This window comes from Anticarsia gemmatalis, chromosome 8 (assembly GCF_050436995.1).
Source record: "Anticarsia gemmatalis isolate Benzon Research Colony breed Stoneville strain chromosome 8, ilAntGemm2 primary, whole genome shotgun sequence".
NCBI classification, from domain to species: Eukaryota; Metazoa; Arthropoda; class Insecta; order Lepidoptera; family Erebidae; genus Anticarsia; species Anticarsia gemmatalis.
In genome coordinates this window covers 7958176-7972972 of record NC_134752.1, presented here as the reverse complement: position 1 = coordinate 7972972, position 14797 = coordinate 7958176, and the positions used below count along the sequence as shown (strand labels likewise).

Here is a 14797-nt window from a genome sequence, read left to right as displayed (position 1 = left end):
ATTACCGAGGTTGTTCAATTAAATGCTACGAATTTATTGAAGAATAATTTATAAGAATATGCAGTGTTCCTATCTTGATTTCCGAATTTCTATTTATATCCATCCTCTTTAATTTATTTACTGGTATGCCTATCCTACCAAAATGATAAATTTTTTAATCTGGCATTTTTGCACTTGTTGAAAAATAAATGCTGTAAGGAGGTAGGTAGTTCTAAATAATAAATAAAGATATCAAATCTATAAGTTCGTTAAAGGTATGAATTCTAATAATTAATTCCCCATGTTTCATTGTTAAGAAGCATTTCTAAACTAAGAAAATAATAACGATTGTAGTCGACTATCAAGTATATTATTTTCTTACATAATGTACAACACTTTTTCAACATGACGTGTCATTTGACGTTGTCAAATTCAATTTGTTGTGGATTTGCGGTCGTGTACTAGAAGAACAATATTTTAGAGAAAATAATTTATCAATATGGATTTCTTTACGTCTATACCGACTCATATTGATTATGTCGGACAAGCTAAAGCAGAAAAATTATACAGGGCCATTATCACGTTGTTCAGTATCGTCGGCTTCGTTTGGGGCTACATCGTTCAACAGTTTTCGCAATCGGTCTATATTTTGGGAGCCGGATTCATCTTAGCAGCGATCCTGACCGTTCCTCCATGGCCCATGTACCGTCGCAACGCACTAAACTGGCAGAACCCAAGGAACAATGAAGAAAAACAATCGAGCAAGAAAGGGAAGAAGTAAATGCATTTCAAATGATAATGACTACATGTGCATTCAATGTTTATAATTATTATTCTCAAATAAAATAGCTAATAAGGTACAATACTCTTTTATTGTTTTAATAATAACACAATTAATTAAATCCTTTTATAAGATTGCACTCGGCAGATCTTCATACAAAATAAAAGCTGTGTTACCAACACACACATAATATACAAATTAATCACACAACTCTTGTATCAAAAGCAATTTTACACAAAGTAGAAATAACACAAATTAGGTACAAAATTAGCCGAGATGAATTTCAATAGAAAATTATATTCTAACATTACATACATTATATTCCAAATTCTATCAAATTTATTTCTCTATCACTAATATTGACATATTACTTTTGATGTTCCTTATAGCACCAATGTATAAAATCTCAGATATGTGGAAGAGGTAATTAAAAACATTTAAGTAGTAAGAAGTACTGTTTCATAACTGAAAGATGTTATTAAGAGTACAAGTTGAGCTTTGGGAAATAGATCTATGTGTAGTGCAGTGTCTGCAACCATAATTTCTTCAACAACTACATCTTTAAACAGAGACCAATCGCAACAATTGTGTTAAAGGTCACCATACTCTCACGAAACAATCACACATTTTAATCTCAAAATTCTCTTATTATGGATAGTGTAAAACTTTCTAGAGGTGCATTAACTTCCTAATTAAAAGGGTTTACCTAATAGTGGATAAATGTCTAATCAATTCTAATGGAATATAAAATTTTATTATCAAAATAGAGTGCAATGGTCTAAATAAAGTTTTACAAGATTAGAACCTCCATAGTCCTTAAAATTAGGGACAATTTTAACATTTGTGTAGGTGGAAAACAATCATTAAAATAATAAATATTTACAAGGAGCTAGAGGTATTTTGTAAAAAATGTGAATAATGCTCAAAGCAATTTGTTTAAAAAGGGAATAGTAGAAAAATTTTGAATACTAATTTCAAAGTATTAATATTACAAAACGATTACCATTTATCGGTAAGTGGCAAGTAAAGCTATTTTAAAAAGGTATTTTTGTGACATACAAAGTTCATAGACTCTGTGCTATATTGTGAAATAATAAAATTCTGTAATCAACAGCCACAAACCTATGACAATTTCATACATCTTGCGCACTACACAGAGTAGTACAATTCATATGTTAAGTAATTAAGTTCCTAAAAAGATAAGGTCCCTTGTAAAATAATAATCAGATGTGAAACTCCACTATAAATTTTCACTAAAACTGAATTTCTCTCTAAGATTACTAAATATTCTATAGATTCTGCTCTCGCTGCATACATTACAATCATCACTAGAAGTGGGCGTCTCTTCAGTATTCTCAGCTTGTGCTTTATCCTTCCCACTTTTATCATTAAATTCACTAGCAGATGTTTCTTCTTGCTTTTCTTCACTTTCTTCCTTCTCTTTTTCACTACTATTAGTTTCATTCGACTGTGGAACATTTTCGATAAGTTCTGTATCTAACATCTGTTGTACAGTAATGACGGCAAACATGAAAGTGACGCCGTAACTTACTACTGTAAGGGATAGAGGACCTAAGGTAAGTATGAATACTGCCATCGTGAAAAGTAAAGCTGTTACTACGTCGTAGTGTTTCCTGTGAACAAACATACAAGAAAATATTTAGAAATTAACAAAATGCGGAAAATTAACTCCACGTTTATAGTGATTTGAAAATGTCTATAGAATGCCACAGCGCCTTGTTCACGTATACGCATAGTTTGTGCGAAAACGTGCACGTATAAGCCTATAATAACAAAGCAATAAAAACCGTTAGAAATAAGGGTTTAGTGTACAGTCAAAAACTTACAGATTTCGTCTTGGCCCATCAAGTTGCCATATGTACGCTGAGCAAGCAGACATGACTAGACCAGTGTGATAGGACGTATCAGGTTTTAATACCATACTGTATCTGTAAGAAAACAAACAAATATTAGAACTATTGGCAATTTTCAACAAGGTTGGTTTTGAATCTTCATCTAGCGTCTTCCAGAGGTCTTCAGCTGCTTAGCAATATCAAGTTATGACAGTAGATTCTACTGGTTAACAAAGGCTTATTCTTCATATTAGCAAAAATAGTAATAGCTCAAAAATTGTGTAAACAGTAGAAAGTTTTTTTTACTTACGAGAAATTCCTAGCCCACGTGAGGAGCGCGGGTACATTGACTAGAGTAACAACCACCCACATGAAAAACATCATCATATGGAAGTTCAAATTGTTAAGATCTTCGTCCACATCGGAATCAGCTCCTTGGCTATTCCTTTTACGACTATTCTTCCTTCCACGAGGCTTCTCTGACGTCACTTCCTTTACCTCGGTATTGTTTTCAACAGGCACAAGTTTATTACAGTCAGTGTTTTCTTTTTTCTCATTTTTAAGGTCATCAACAGGCACGATTTTATTGTCTTTGCTACCTTCTATACTTTTTACATTTTTATCATTCGTACTTTTAATTTCTTCGTTGTCTTTTTGACTAGAGAGTTCGGTAGAAGAGCCTGCTTTCACTAGACTAGTTTCAGCCTCTTGTGTTTTTTTGCTTTTAAACATACGACAAACTCTAGCTGCTACTTTTGCCATTAGTTTGTAAACGTAATCTTCGAGGTACTCTTCGTACATTTTGGAGAGCTGGAACAGAAGAATTTAATAAGATACAAGTTTCAAAAAAGTACATTATTTTCTGCATTACAGTAACACATATTTTTTAGGAAAGGATAAGAAGATCTTGTAAGAACTATATAAATAAAAAAATACTGAAAAAACTCATGTACAAGAAATCATAATAATAAAATTTACCATAAATGCGTAGAAGGCAGCTCCAGCAACTAAAGCAGCGGCCCCACAAGACAGAGGCGCACCAAACAACAGTGCGCCGGTCACAACCATCGGTACTTTCTGAAGACCTGACGCCATCTTTTCAGCAAGGCTTGAACTGCCGCGCCACATTATCCTACAATATAAAGCATATTACAATAATTTACAGTACATTAACGTTTTCATCTAAAGCACCGTTCTATTACATTTATTAAATTTATTGATAGGCTTGTCATAATAAGCAAGCGTTTACTCACCGAGAAAAAGTATACGGTATAATAGTAATAGAAATCGTTTCGGAAATGGAAAGGTTTAAAATAACTAGAAAACAAGAATTGAATGAAAGCTTCGACAGTATCAGCAAACAAATATTCAAACATTAAAATGTCTGTTATTATTAAATTGTTTTAATGCTACCTGTCTTTAAAAGATGGAAGCGCACTTACCTAAAGAACAGTCTATGCGCTATTTGTGAAGAGAACACCATGACCGCCAGAACAGCCGCTGCCGTAATATTCACAATGCCTAACGCAGTCATATACGCCGGGACCACTAACAATGATTTTATAAAATACTGCAGCTCTAGGTTTCTCCAACTAGCGTTCTCGAATAAAAACGATAATGCTGGTATTGTTCTGAAATTTAAAAAAAAAACTTTCAAAAACTGCTTATGTCGGCCTGTGGTCCTAATAGTTAAAGTTCAAAATGGCCTATATTAGTATACAGTACAATAAGTGTGGACATAAAATTTGTTGCATATACCTTAGTCTGATAAGGCACTGTCACGTGTACAACTGCGTATACGTACACATACGTGCACGCAACTTACGTGCAATAGCCATCAATTTTACAGTGCTAACACTACAATCACTCTTATACCACCTACATATTATATTTATTATTCAATAAAATACATTCCCTAAATAAATAAATAAAGAATAAAAAAAAATACATTAATTAAAGTTTACTTACACTAAAACAGTAGCAGCCAATCTTCCGAACACAAGTGCGTAATACGGTTTGACTCCTTCACTGCACAACGCACTGTGTATCGACACGCAAGTCCCGTGCTCTTGTAAATGCAGTAGATTGCTCCTAGCAGCTAGTAATACTATCGCAGCTACGTATGGTACTAATACTGGGCTGTAGTTACGTGCTAATTGAGCTAGACGGTGGTACCATGATGTTGATATACTGAAATAGTGATTTTATATTAGAAGGATTACTGATAGTCCCTTTGTGAAATCGCGTGTGAAAAAGAACCTGTTAAAATCACTAGCCCCGGTTTCTCAGGTATGTTTATCGGTAGTTTATCTATTCAATAGCGTTAAAACTCATACAAGAAAACTCTATTGAATAGATAAACTACCGCAAAATGTACTCAGAAACCTGGGGTAAGAGCGTTGGATTACGCCATTGTATAGTGTTTGGGGACTGTAAAAGGGGCTTTTTCTTTGATCTTTTACGACTACGCAATAATATTGGATTTATTAGAAAAATAATGTTGCCAAACCAAATTTCTATTAAACTTAATCTCAGTACCCAGTTGATAAGTCCTTTACAAAGGAAGTACTAAGTGGAGAGTTTACTTTAGTTTTTACCTGATAGTATAAGTGCACTGTGGGTCTAATAATAAAGTTATTTTAACATGCTCTGTAGCTTCCAGTCCATTAGTGATATTCGGATTACTTTTAAACAGTCTCAATTTCATCGGAGTTCGTTTCGCTTGGCTGAAAAATAAAATTATCACCTTTACTTTTACAATCTACTAGTCTCTCGTTATGTTATTGCTTATTTTATAAAAATGTATCAGTTTCCTTTATTTAAATCACAAAACTTAACTTTGATTGTTGAACTGTATTGTAATCAAAACATTTTTATAATAATCCTTACTATTTGTTTTACCCTTCACTATTCTAACAATCAATTTGACTACTTTTTCATACATTACTTTTAAGCTCACGGAAGGAGATAACATTGTCATAATTTTCTCACTAAAACAATTTGCACAATATATTCAAAAATACTTACGTAAAATAATGAAAATACTCATGATTAGCTGCCCAAGGTACGTGCATTTCAGCCGACACATGATACTGTATCGCTTTACAACTCGCCGTGGGCTCCACATAAAGCAAGTACGCTTGATACAACATATTGAAGTCCTTCAATATCAACTCGTAGTACAAACTCTCTTGTTCCGTCTCTTGTCTTATTATCGTTTTGCCGAAGGAGAAGTCCGACGGCACATTTACAAAGATCTCTCTCGATGCGTGATCGTTTATATCCACGTTTAATACTATCTGGAAATAAGCTGGAGATATTACGATTCTAATATCGATTCCATATATTATTTATGTGTTTTATCAATCAGAATTATCTATACATCTATACGTATTAATTTCTTAACATTTCTTTAGCACATTTTGCCCTAGACAATAAGGAAAAGCCTATTTCTTTGTTTTGATATCTATCACCAAATATTGGGCTGTAATTATGGATATTCTATACGACCAACAAATGAAACAGGCATCTAAAAATATCCTTGTAGAACATAATCATCCAAATTAACACGTTACTTGAACATAGAGTGAATGACCCTTACAGAACATAATCATCCAATGAACATGTTACTCGACCCTAAGTCTAATTAATTAACATTCCCGGTAAAATATTGACAACAAATTCAACCAAACAACAATATTCTCTACAAAATAATTGTATAAATACATAATTATATTATTTCCTTATAACAAATAGTTTTCTTACCGGTTTCCTAGTAGGTGATACTCTAACAATAACATGCGACCAATCTGGATGTTGTTCCTTTATATTGTGTAAATGTATTGTAGCTAATTTCCTTCTACCAAAGTCTGCAGCGGCACCTGTCCAGCGACTTAGCTCTGATAAAGGTGTCGCTTGTTTACTGAAAACAGTATTAAAATAAATTTAATATGTACGAACAAACATATTGTTATACGAAGTATGTATTATAGGGCTGGATTAGGTTATTTCTAATTCATATGTTCTTAATGAAGCTCTATATTTAAGACATTTTCTCTCTCAAGCAATATCAGAGTCAGAATTCCTCCAAAGACATATTCATATTATGCCAGTTATATGAACATTCATGTTAATATACGGACGTGCACGTGTACGTATACGTTGATTTACTGTTTACATTATACGACTATTCGGTACACAAAGTGTACAAAATTATACACAAAAAAGACTTGATGTCAGCAACTAATTCTCCATAAGCCAAATGTTCGCATCCTCTTAAAGATAGACGATAACTGACATAATATATTTATAGAATATTTCCATAATCTATATCTCACCAGTATCTATAAGTGTTATAAGTGAATTTAGCGTTGCATCCAAATATCCATTCCTTATCGTCGACATTCACGGCCTCGACCGCTACGAATCTGTTTTGCGGGAATCCGACGAGACGAATCATTAGATATGTCGTTCTGGGAACAAATAATAAATATACATTATTACTAGTTGTAACAAAAATATCAATTGACAAAAATGACACAAAAACAACAATCAGAACCAAACAACTTTATATGAGTCAGGAGAATATTTTCTAAGATAGGATTTGACTCATAAAGTCGACCGCAATTTTACTGCCTTATTCATAGCTCTTCGAAATATTGTTATTAAACATCAGAAATAATCAGAATCCACAGTAGTAAATCTAAATTTTGAGTCAATAGTAGTGATCGTGATAGTTTCTTACTACAGGAAATAATACAAAAAGGACGCAAGTAAATCTACAATAAAAAGAAAATAAAATACTAGACGTTCATTCATTCCTCAAGGTACTCGGCCAGCACGAAGGCTAAGGAAGAAAAAAGTATGACAAGGAAAATGTTTATTACTCAAGTCCTTTTGTATCCATAAAATATAAACGCTATGCAATATGTATAACAGGTATTTTGCTGCAAAATCTTTATTAACTACTAGCTTCTCCCCGGAACTTCGTCCATGTGAAACCATTTCCCCGGGGTAAAAAACGTATCCAATGTGTTAATTAAGTTTATAGGCTTTCAGTGTACCAATTTTTCTGTGTGTTCGATTTCACTACAATCTGTCCAGTAGTTTTTTCGTGAAAGAGGAACAAACATGCATCCACACGAACATTTATAATATTCAAAAGGTGAATTAATCAGTATCGAATTATATTCCTTTTCATATTTTTTGTAAAATTAATAGCGACAAATCTTTGCTTATTTCGTTTTACAGTTTACGTAACTAGTTGAATAGAAGTCTAGAACGTCTGAATAGCCGAGTTACCTAAGACATACCTAATAATACTGGCCGGCTATCTAATTGGCTGATTACTACTTGATAAATAGAATGACCGGGACGTTTGCGAATAAAATAATAGTGTTTGTTAGACGTTATACAAGTATTACAGCACAATATTAACATTTATTTTCATCTTTAATTATAGCAATCATTTCAATTGTGAACATAACAATTGGAAGGAATTATTTTGTCTACATTTTTACGGAGTCTACGGAAATGAGGCGCTATAGGTTTTTGAATAGTTTGATCTATCGAGGTTTGTCTTGCTATTCACCCTGTACTTATATTAACTAATAAGAATCTTAGTCATTCTGTAGCCACCAGTATACCTAACCCATTACTTTAAAATCACCTGACACCTGACCACATAATAACTAATCACCGGGGGTTACAAAAATGTCGTTGTATGGCAGACAACGACAGCATACCGCCTAAGTGGCGTATCTCATTTGGGAATCGAATCCAGGACCACTGATACAATGGCATTGTGTAGTGATAATATTAACCATCGCAGTAAACGCATCAATATTAAACCAAGATCTATAATTTGATAATAAATCATCCACTAGTTTTATAAACGTGGCATTAATAAGATAAGTGACGTAATAATATCGGTGCCAAACGCCTGTCAATTCTACAAAAAATGTACATTCAACTATGCATTGTTTACGTTCAGTGTGAAGGTTACAAGGCATTCGGGAATCGTAATCGTGACCTTCTATCGAATATTATGTAAAGTTATACAGAAATATCCAATTGACGTAATATTTGAATCCTAAAATACATAATTCCTTGATATCTGGAAGTGTGCCAGTGTACAAATCTTCCGCGACTGCTCGTAAAACATTAATGAGTGATTTGCTCATCAATTTCTATACTAAAATACTTAATTACTTTGATGAATAAGCGGCAATTTTAGGCGTGATGGTGGCATAAGTCTTTTATGTTCTTACTTATTAGAAGAGAATCATGATCGTAAATGCGTAATAAGCCATCATGCGCCGAGTTCGCGGTCAATCAAAACGATACGCCCACTTATTTTTATAAGAGTTTCTTCAAACATGAATCCTAGTATAAGGCATAGATTTTTTCAAGATTTTCTTGTTACTTGTTACATATTATTATATTAATAGCAACCGCAGAATCCAAATCTAACATGGCCTCCGAAGATCAGCCGATATCCCATCAAGTAGCCATCCATCTATTAAATATCCGCGGCGAAGAATATACCCCAATTGAGACAAATCAGTAAGCGCAACTAAATGAGCCACTTACTATTAAAAAGACAACAAATTATGTAGGTATTCATAACTGTTCATCCAATGTGACTTTATGTGACATGATACCAAGAATATCGATTGCAAATATCGGTAAACGGTTGTCAAGAGGACTGTCAACATAACCGATTATATGATGACAAGCCTTTTCTACAGATAAAAGGTATTTGTCAAAAGCATCTAATTTCCTTTAGCTTTTATCAGAAACCAAAATAACATCGCTTACAAAGAAAAAGATAACCATCAAAAGATAATATTGATATTGAAAATGGAATCGTACTTATCTATCTGTGGTCTTGATACTTGATAGATACGTCTGTTGTCCTCATACCAGAATGCGTCAGCAACCATGGTTAAATTAGGGCGAACCACATCAGGACTCAATGTCATCGAACGATTGGCCTGAAAAATAGACAACTATCTTATCATGGCAAGTTCAAATATTTACTTAACGATACACTATATAACTGACCCAGTTTAAATATTATCTTAAGTCTAATAAACTCTAATCTGTTGAATCTACGAAAATTGTTTGCTTTTCTTTTTAGCAGATTGCTAAAAGAAATCAAAGTTCAAGCGCCTTCGACAGTATTTTTTGCAGAGATTTGAGCCGAATCGACTTAAGGAAAACTTTTTTAAATGGTAGTTAACTGATTTCAGTGATATTAATTGGCCACTAAATGAGTATTTAAATGACAGGATCTTGTTGACTGGGACTCGAACCCGTAACCCAAGGTGACCCTTTTCATTACACACCACACGCACAATCGACTCCACAGTGTCCATGTAAACGGCCAAGGTCTGCTCTTGGCCTTAGCTAGGTATCCGGCCCCCATTTTTAGAAACCACAGATTTATATTTAGACTCAGTGACGGTTTCATAGCAATCAGATAAACTATCGTGTTATGTAAACATAGTCAACACAACATTGGTAAGATAACGTCTTGAGAATTATATTATACTACCTGGAAGTACTGCTTTGCTCTTGACATCAATAGATCTTGGTTTTCAGTTATTTGCTCCGTGACTGGATCGACTATTGAAAATAGGAATCTGTTGATGACCATTACTAGTTGTTTGCACCATACGATGCATACGTGGTCTGGGGAAGCCCATACGCCGGGAATAGCTGTAGTCTGCAATAGAAAATGGAGGTTTTTTCTTGCTTCTACAACGTACAATCTAGGTAGATATGTTCACGGTTCAGTGAGCTACTAAGCGTAAAAATTAATGTGCGCTGCTTGCTTTCATTACCGACATCACACTTTTTTCTGAAGAGTTAGTTAAACGTATTATTTTAATGACGACCACAATTTGCTGTGCAGTCATATCAGTTGAATGTAGTGCAAATTCTAAAAAGCTACTCCTGAGAATAAACCTCAACAGGTAATACTTGTCGAAGGGTCGTGATCACTTAGAGACGAAAGACTGCAGTTATAGGTTTAACTTAAGGTTGCTACTGAGAATTTACTAGACAATGTCGTACAAAACGTAAGTGTAATGCTTGTCGATCCAAGTCGTGATCGCTTCGACGGAACTAAGTGCGTGAAGAACAGACATGTAAACCATAGCGCCTGTATCACGACAACATTGTTTCGTAAACTGTCCCTATTGATATAAATCACACACAAACAACGTGACCGCCTCATTTACATAATGCGTGCGGAGAATACGTAAACAGAAATGTTTACACAATGAAACTGCAAAGATATAATTACATAACTGGTAATAAAGTAAATTACTCACCAGTGCGCTTATATAGCTGTCGTTGGATGACGTCAGGCCAGAAGGCATTAGAATATCGCGAGGACCGTTACCGAAACTGAACAACATTTTCTTCTGTTTGATGTCCATGTTACTATTTACGTATGTGTCCCATTCAAGGTTCATTAGCATGTAGTAGTCATCCATTGCTGCGTCAACATTGATCACTGGCGCTTCTAATGGTGCCGCCAAAGTAATAGCTACTGAAGTACTGTTGATGGTACTTGGGTACGCTAAAAGCCGTTTGGCTATGAGGCCTCCCTGTAAAGAATATTGTAGTTTATAAATAATATAGTAATCCTGGGCATATTGTCATTTACTGCCAAAGATGATCATAGCGTAGTGGTTAAGGTGCTTAGCAAGACGCTACCAGTATGTGCAGATGTCGTTGGTTCGGTTCTAGTAAGGAAAATACCCATTCGTATATTTGAATAATGTGTGGCAGAAAATTGTATACGTTGTTTGTGTAAAGTGGCAGCGTAAGATAACATTTTAGTCCGGAAGTATTAATTTATTAAAAAAATATCATATAATATTAGGTTCTTTGAAAAGTCTTGGGTTTTAACACAAATGAAGTCATATAGTAAGCTTATCGGTTTTATTAGTTAACAGTAATTACGCTATATATTGATAACAATTCTTATCTCGTAATAGAAATTGATAGGCACTTAAGATGTAATACCTAACATAGCGATAAGAATAAGAATTATAGTTCAAGCGAAACTTATCCAATCCACTTTAGTCCATTGAAATGTTATATTTGTTAGGCTTTAGCTCGGGTTTTTCAGAGACGCAATTTTATTTTTTTAATGGTCAATAGGAGTTTAAGTTCAAGTTTGTGGGGTCACCTAGTCCCCCGGTCTCAACCCCTTTTTCCGAATTGTTGACTGGCGACGACAAATGTAACTTTTCAATGGACTCCTTAAACTTATGTATTTTTTGCTGCTCATTGTACAAATGGAATTTTATTTTGACACATTGCAGAGATAATACGCGCATTATATCTGTCTCTCTTGATTTATCAGACATTATCTTAAACGCAAGATGTGCAAATCCATAAATCTGCAATTTTTGTTTTTCTTCATATCTCTAGATATCTACTTAATTGACGTCAAAGTTTCTCGGAACAGGGAAAATGCATGAAAAATATTTTAAACGCTAGATAAAATTTGTAATAGATTATAGGATAATATCAAAATTCTACAATATCTTCATCAAACCAGTATGTACTTGTACTTTTCTGTGCTAGAACCCTTTTAAATTATTAATACTTTTAAATAATTTATTGGTAAAAACTTTCACTACTCCATTTCACATTCAATGACTTCAATACAACTTTCAATACTACTTTTCTTTTTATTTCCATATATCATTCCTTTATAGAACTGTGCATTAACTTCTCCACTGGCACTTGGCCAGCAAGGTAGACTCAAGAGCTAAATCCTCTCTCATACCCTGGTCACCCATAGCTCACAGTGAGTAACCCTGTGGCAAGAAGGTGTGGTTATATGTATGATAACCACACCTTCTTCCCACAGGGGCAGACAGAGACCAGAGAACGCCACTTAGTACTTTTATTAATTAATATATCCATACATAATGATATATTATATTATATGAAATATTATTTTGGGTAATGAATATAATGATTAAAGCAGTGGTCACACAAATATTATTACTGCAACTTACCATCGAATGTCCAATAAGTATAACAGAACTTGGTATAACTTTGGTATACTTGTTGCTCTTGTATAAACGTAGTATTTTTGATATACAGGCAGCTGCAAACTTTGTCTGGCTTTGTAGTACTCCTCCATAGAGTCCAGACAATTCTTCATTGTAACTTACTGAAATTCATAACATTATGGTAATATACTATATTAAAACCTACATAGTAGCATACCTGTTATACCTAAGGGTGTGGGCAAAGGTGTATGAAATGAACCTGCATTTCATCATTAACATAGTCCCATGTAATAGGGTGCCAGTCTATCACAAAATATACCAGTGATACCGAACTCTGGACTGCTATTGAGAATATCAAATATTACTTATATTATAAGAGTATTAATATGTACCTATGCACTATTATTGAATGAATTGGAAAGCAAAATATCTTAACTTATGGGACAATAAAATTCTAGCACAAAATTAATGGCATTTGTCTATAAATTTGCATAAAACCCATTTACATAAAATTATAAGAGATTTATTGAATCTAGTAACATGCATTTACTAATATCATAGTTACCTCTATCCTAATGGAGATAGTCATTTCACACTCTTATGCAATTAAAATAAGATTTTAATCACTTTGATAACATTTTTCTATTTATTATAATAGGGCATTTTATACTATAACAATAATGTGTTAGAGTTCAAAATACTTCCAAAATGAATAAGACATGTCATGTTGTTAATTGACAATTTAAAAGGTTTTATCTCGTCTCTTGTGTACTTACTTGTGAAGAAGTCAAAGTGGTACTGGTAACCTCTAGAAAGTGCCTTTCTTAGAGCAACCGATGCTAAGGACCTAGCTTGCATGTGACTGCCTGAATTACCAGGCAGAAATAATACTGGCACTCCATCGAACCTGGTGAGACATGTCATAATAAAAATATATACCTACCAAATTTACTCCATCTTCTCATAAGTGAGGCATAGATCAAAGAGTAGCACTTACAATCTATATGAAAGTTATTTAATTTTATGCTTCATGCAAAAAGAACAAGTAATTGTTATTAAGTCTAGTCATCCCTTCTTGACATTATTATTTATAATCCTGACGAAATTTTATCATTAAAAAGGGAATTGAAGGAAATGGTCCTATAATAGTAGGTGTATATAATGTAAAAACAATGGTATAATTCATAACATTATGTTACAAATGACCTAAGTAAGCTTAGTCATGAAAAAGTACACCATTAATTAAGAGTTAATAGAGAAATGTGTATTCATTCGTAATTAAATATATAGTAGTATAGGTGAGGCATTCTATTTAGAATCATAATAACATTTGAATAAAATATCCTATTCTATATACACATACCACATCTTCCTGGCTCTTTCGGTAAATCTTCCCTCGCTGTATGCGTATAATCCATATTGGGGATATATCTTGTTTTCTGGCACTGTTAGACGCTAAAAATACAGACGAATGAATACACTGTACATAATGCTTATTCTATGAATGCACGCATTATTAAAACATACTTACAACGAACTGGGGATATTCAAACATGTAAGTCATTAGACAATAGTTATTTTTGTCACTAAAGTGTACATTTAAAAAACCGAGTAGATAGCCCAAAACAAATATAAAGGAAATAATTTGAAAGAGACTCGAACGAATAATGTCTAAGAATCTCATTTTTAAATAGTTATTTTAAATATCTTAATAACACTAAGTGAAGAACTTCAATTCATTATTGTTTTTTATATCCTACTTAGTTTCACGAAATTTAAATTAGCATTATCACTCGTCAAAGAAATAAATATTAAATAAAAATGACATTTGGCTCGCTATCGCGTACAAACTGTCAGATCAGTTGTCAATGTTGTCTTAAATGTCAACTTAGTAAATCATCGACGCTAGCGCGCTAGTGTTCATGTTCAAGCTTCACAGTTTTCGCACATTGATCATTTTTATGTACGACAATGTCTTGTTGTTAATTTGAAAAATAAATTAAGCTTGAAGTAGGTATTTTGCACGATGCACCCCTTGCTTGTACTGGTACTGACTTTACTGACTGACTTAAAAGCAAAGAGAATAGAACGGTAATCAACGGTAGAAGCAATCGGAACGCTCAAACAAAATAAATCGATAG

The 14797-nt window shown here is 33.6% G+C and overlaps 2 protein-coding genes across 2 annotated transcripts; one reads left to right on the top strand and one right to left on the bottom strand.

Moving 5' to 3' along the window:
• Positions 1-394: 394 nt before the first annotated feature.
• Positions 395-844, top strand: Spase12 (Signal peptidase complex subunit Spase12). The gene has a single exon (XM_076117523.1). It carries the CDS (start codon positions 479-481, stop codon positions 758-760), a length of 282 nt encoding a protein of 93 aa, XP_075973638.1. The 5' UTR covers positions 395-478; the 3' UTR covers positions 761-844.
• On the bottom strand, positions 833-14537 carry PGAP1 (GPI inositol-deacylase). The gene is made up of 17 exons (XM_076117522.1): positions 14188-14537; positions 14020-14111; positions 13433-13563; positions 12660-12817; positions 10953-11231; positions 10172-10342; positions 9487-9608; positions 6951-7085; positions 6379-6535; positions 5641-5912; positions 5211-5339; positions 4582-4803; positions 4056-4244; positions 3592-3745; positions 2924-3423; positions 2608-2709; positions 833-2394 (listed from the first exon to the last, which is right to left on the bottom strand). The coding sequence occupies exons 1-17, from the start codon at positions 14338-14340 to the stop codon at positions 2001-2003; spliced, it is 3360 nt and encodes a 1119-aa protein (XP_075973637.1). The 5' UTR covers positions 14341-14537; the 3' UTR covers positions 833-2000.
• Positions 14538-14797: the final 260 nt, after the last annotated feature.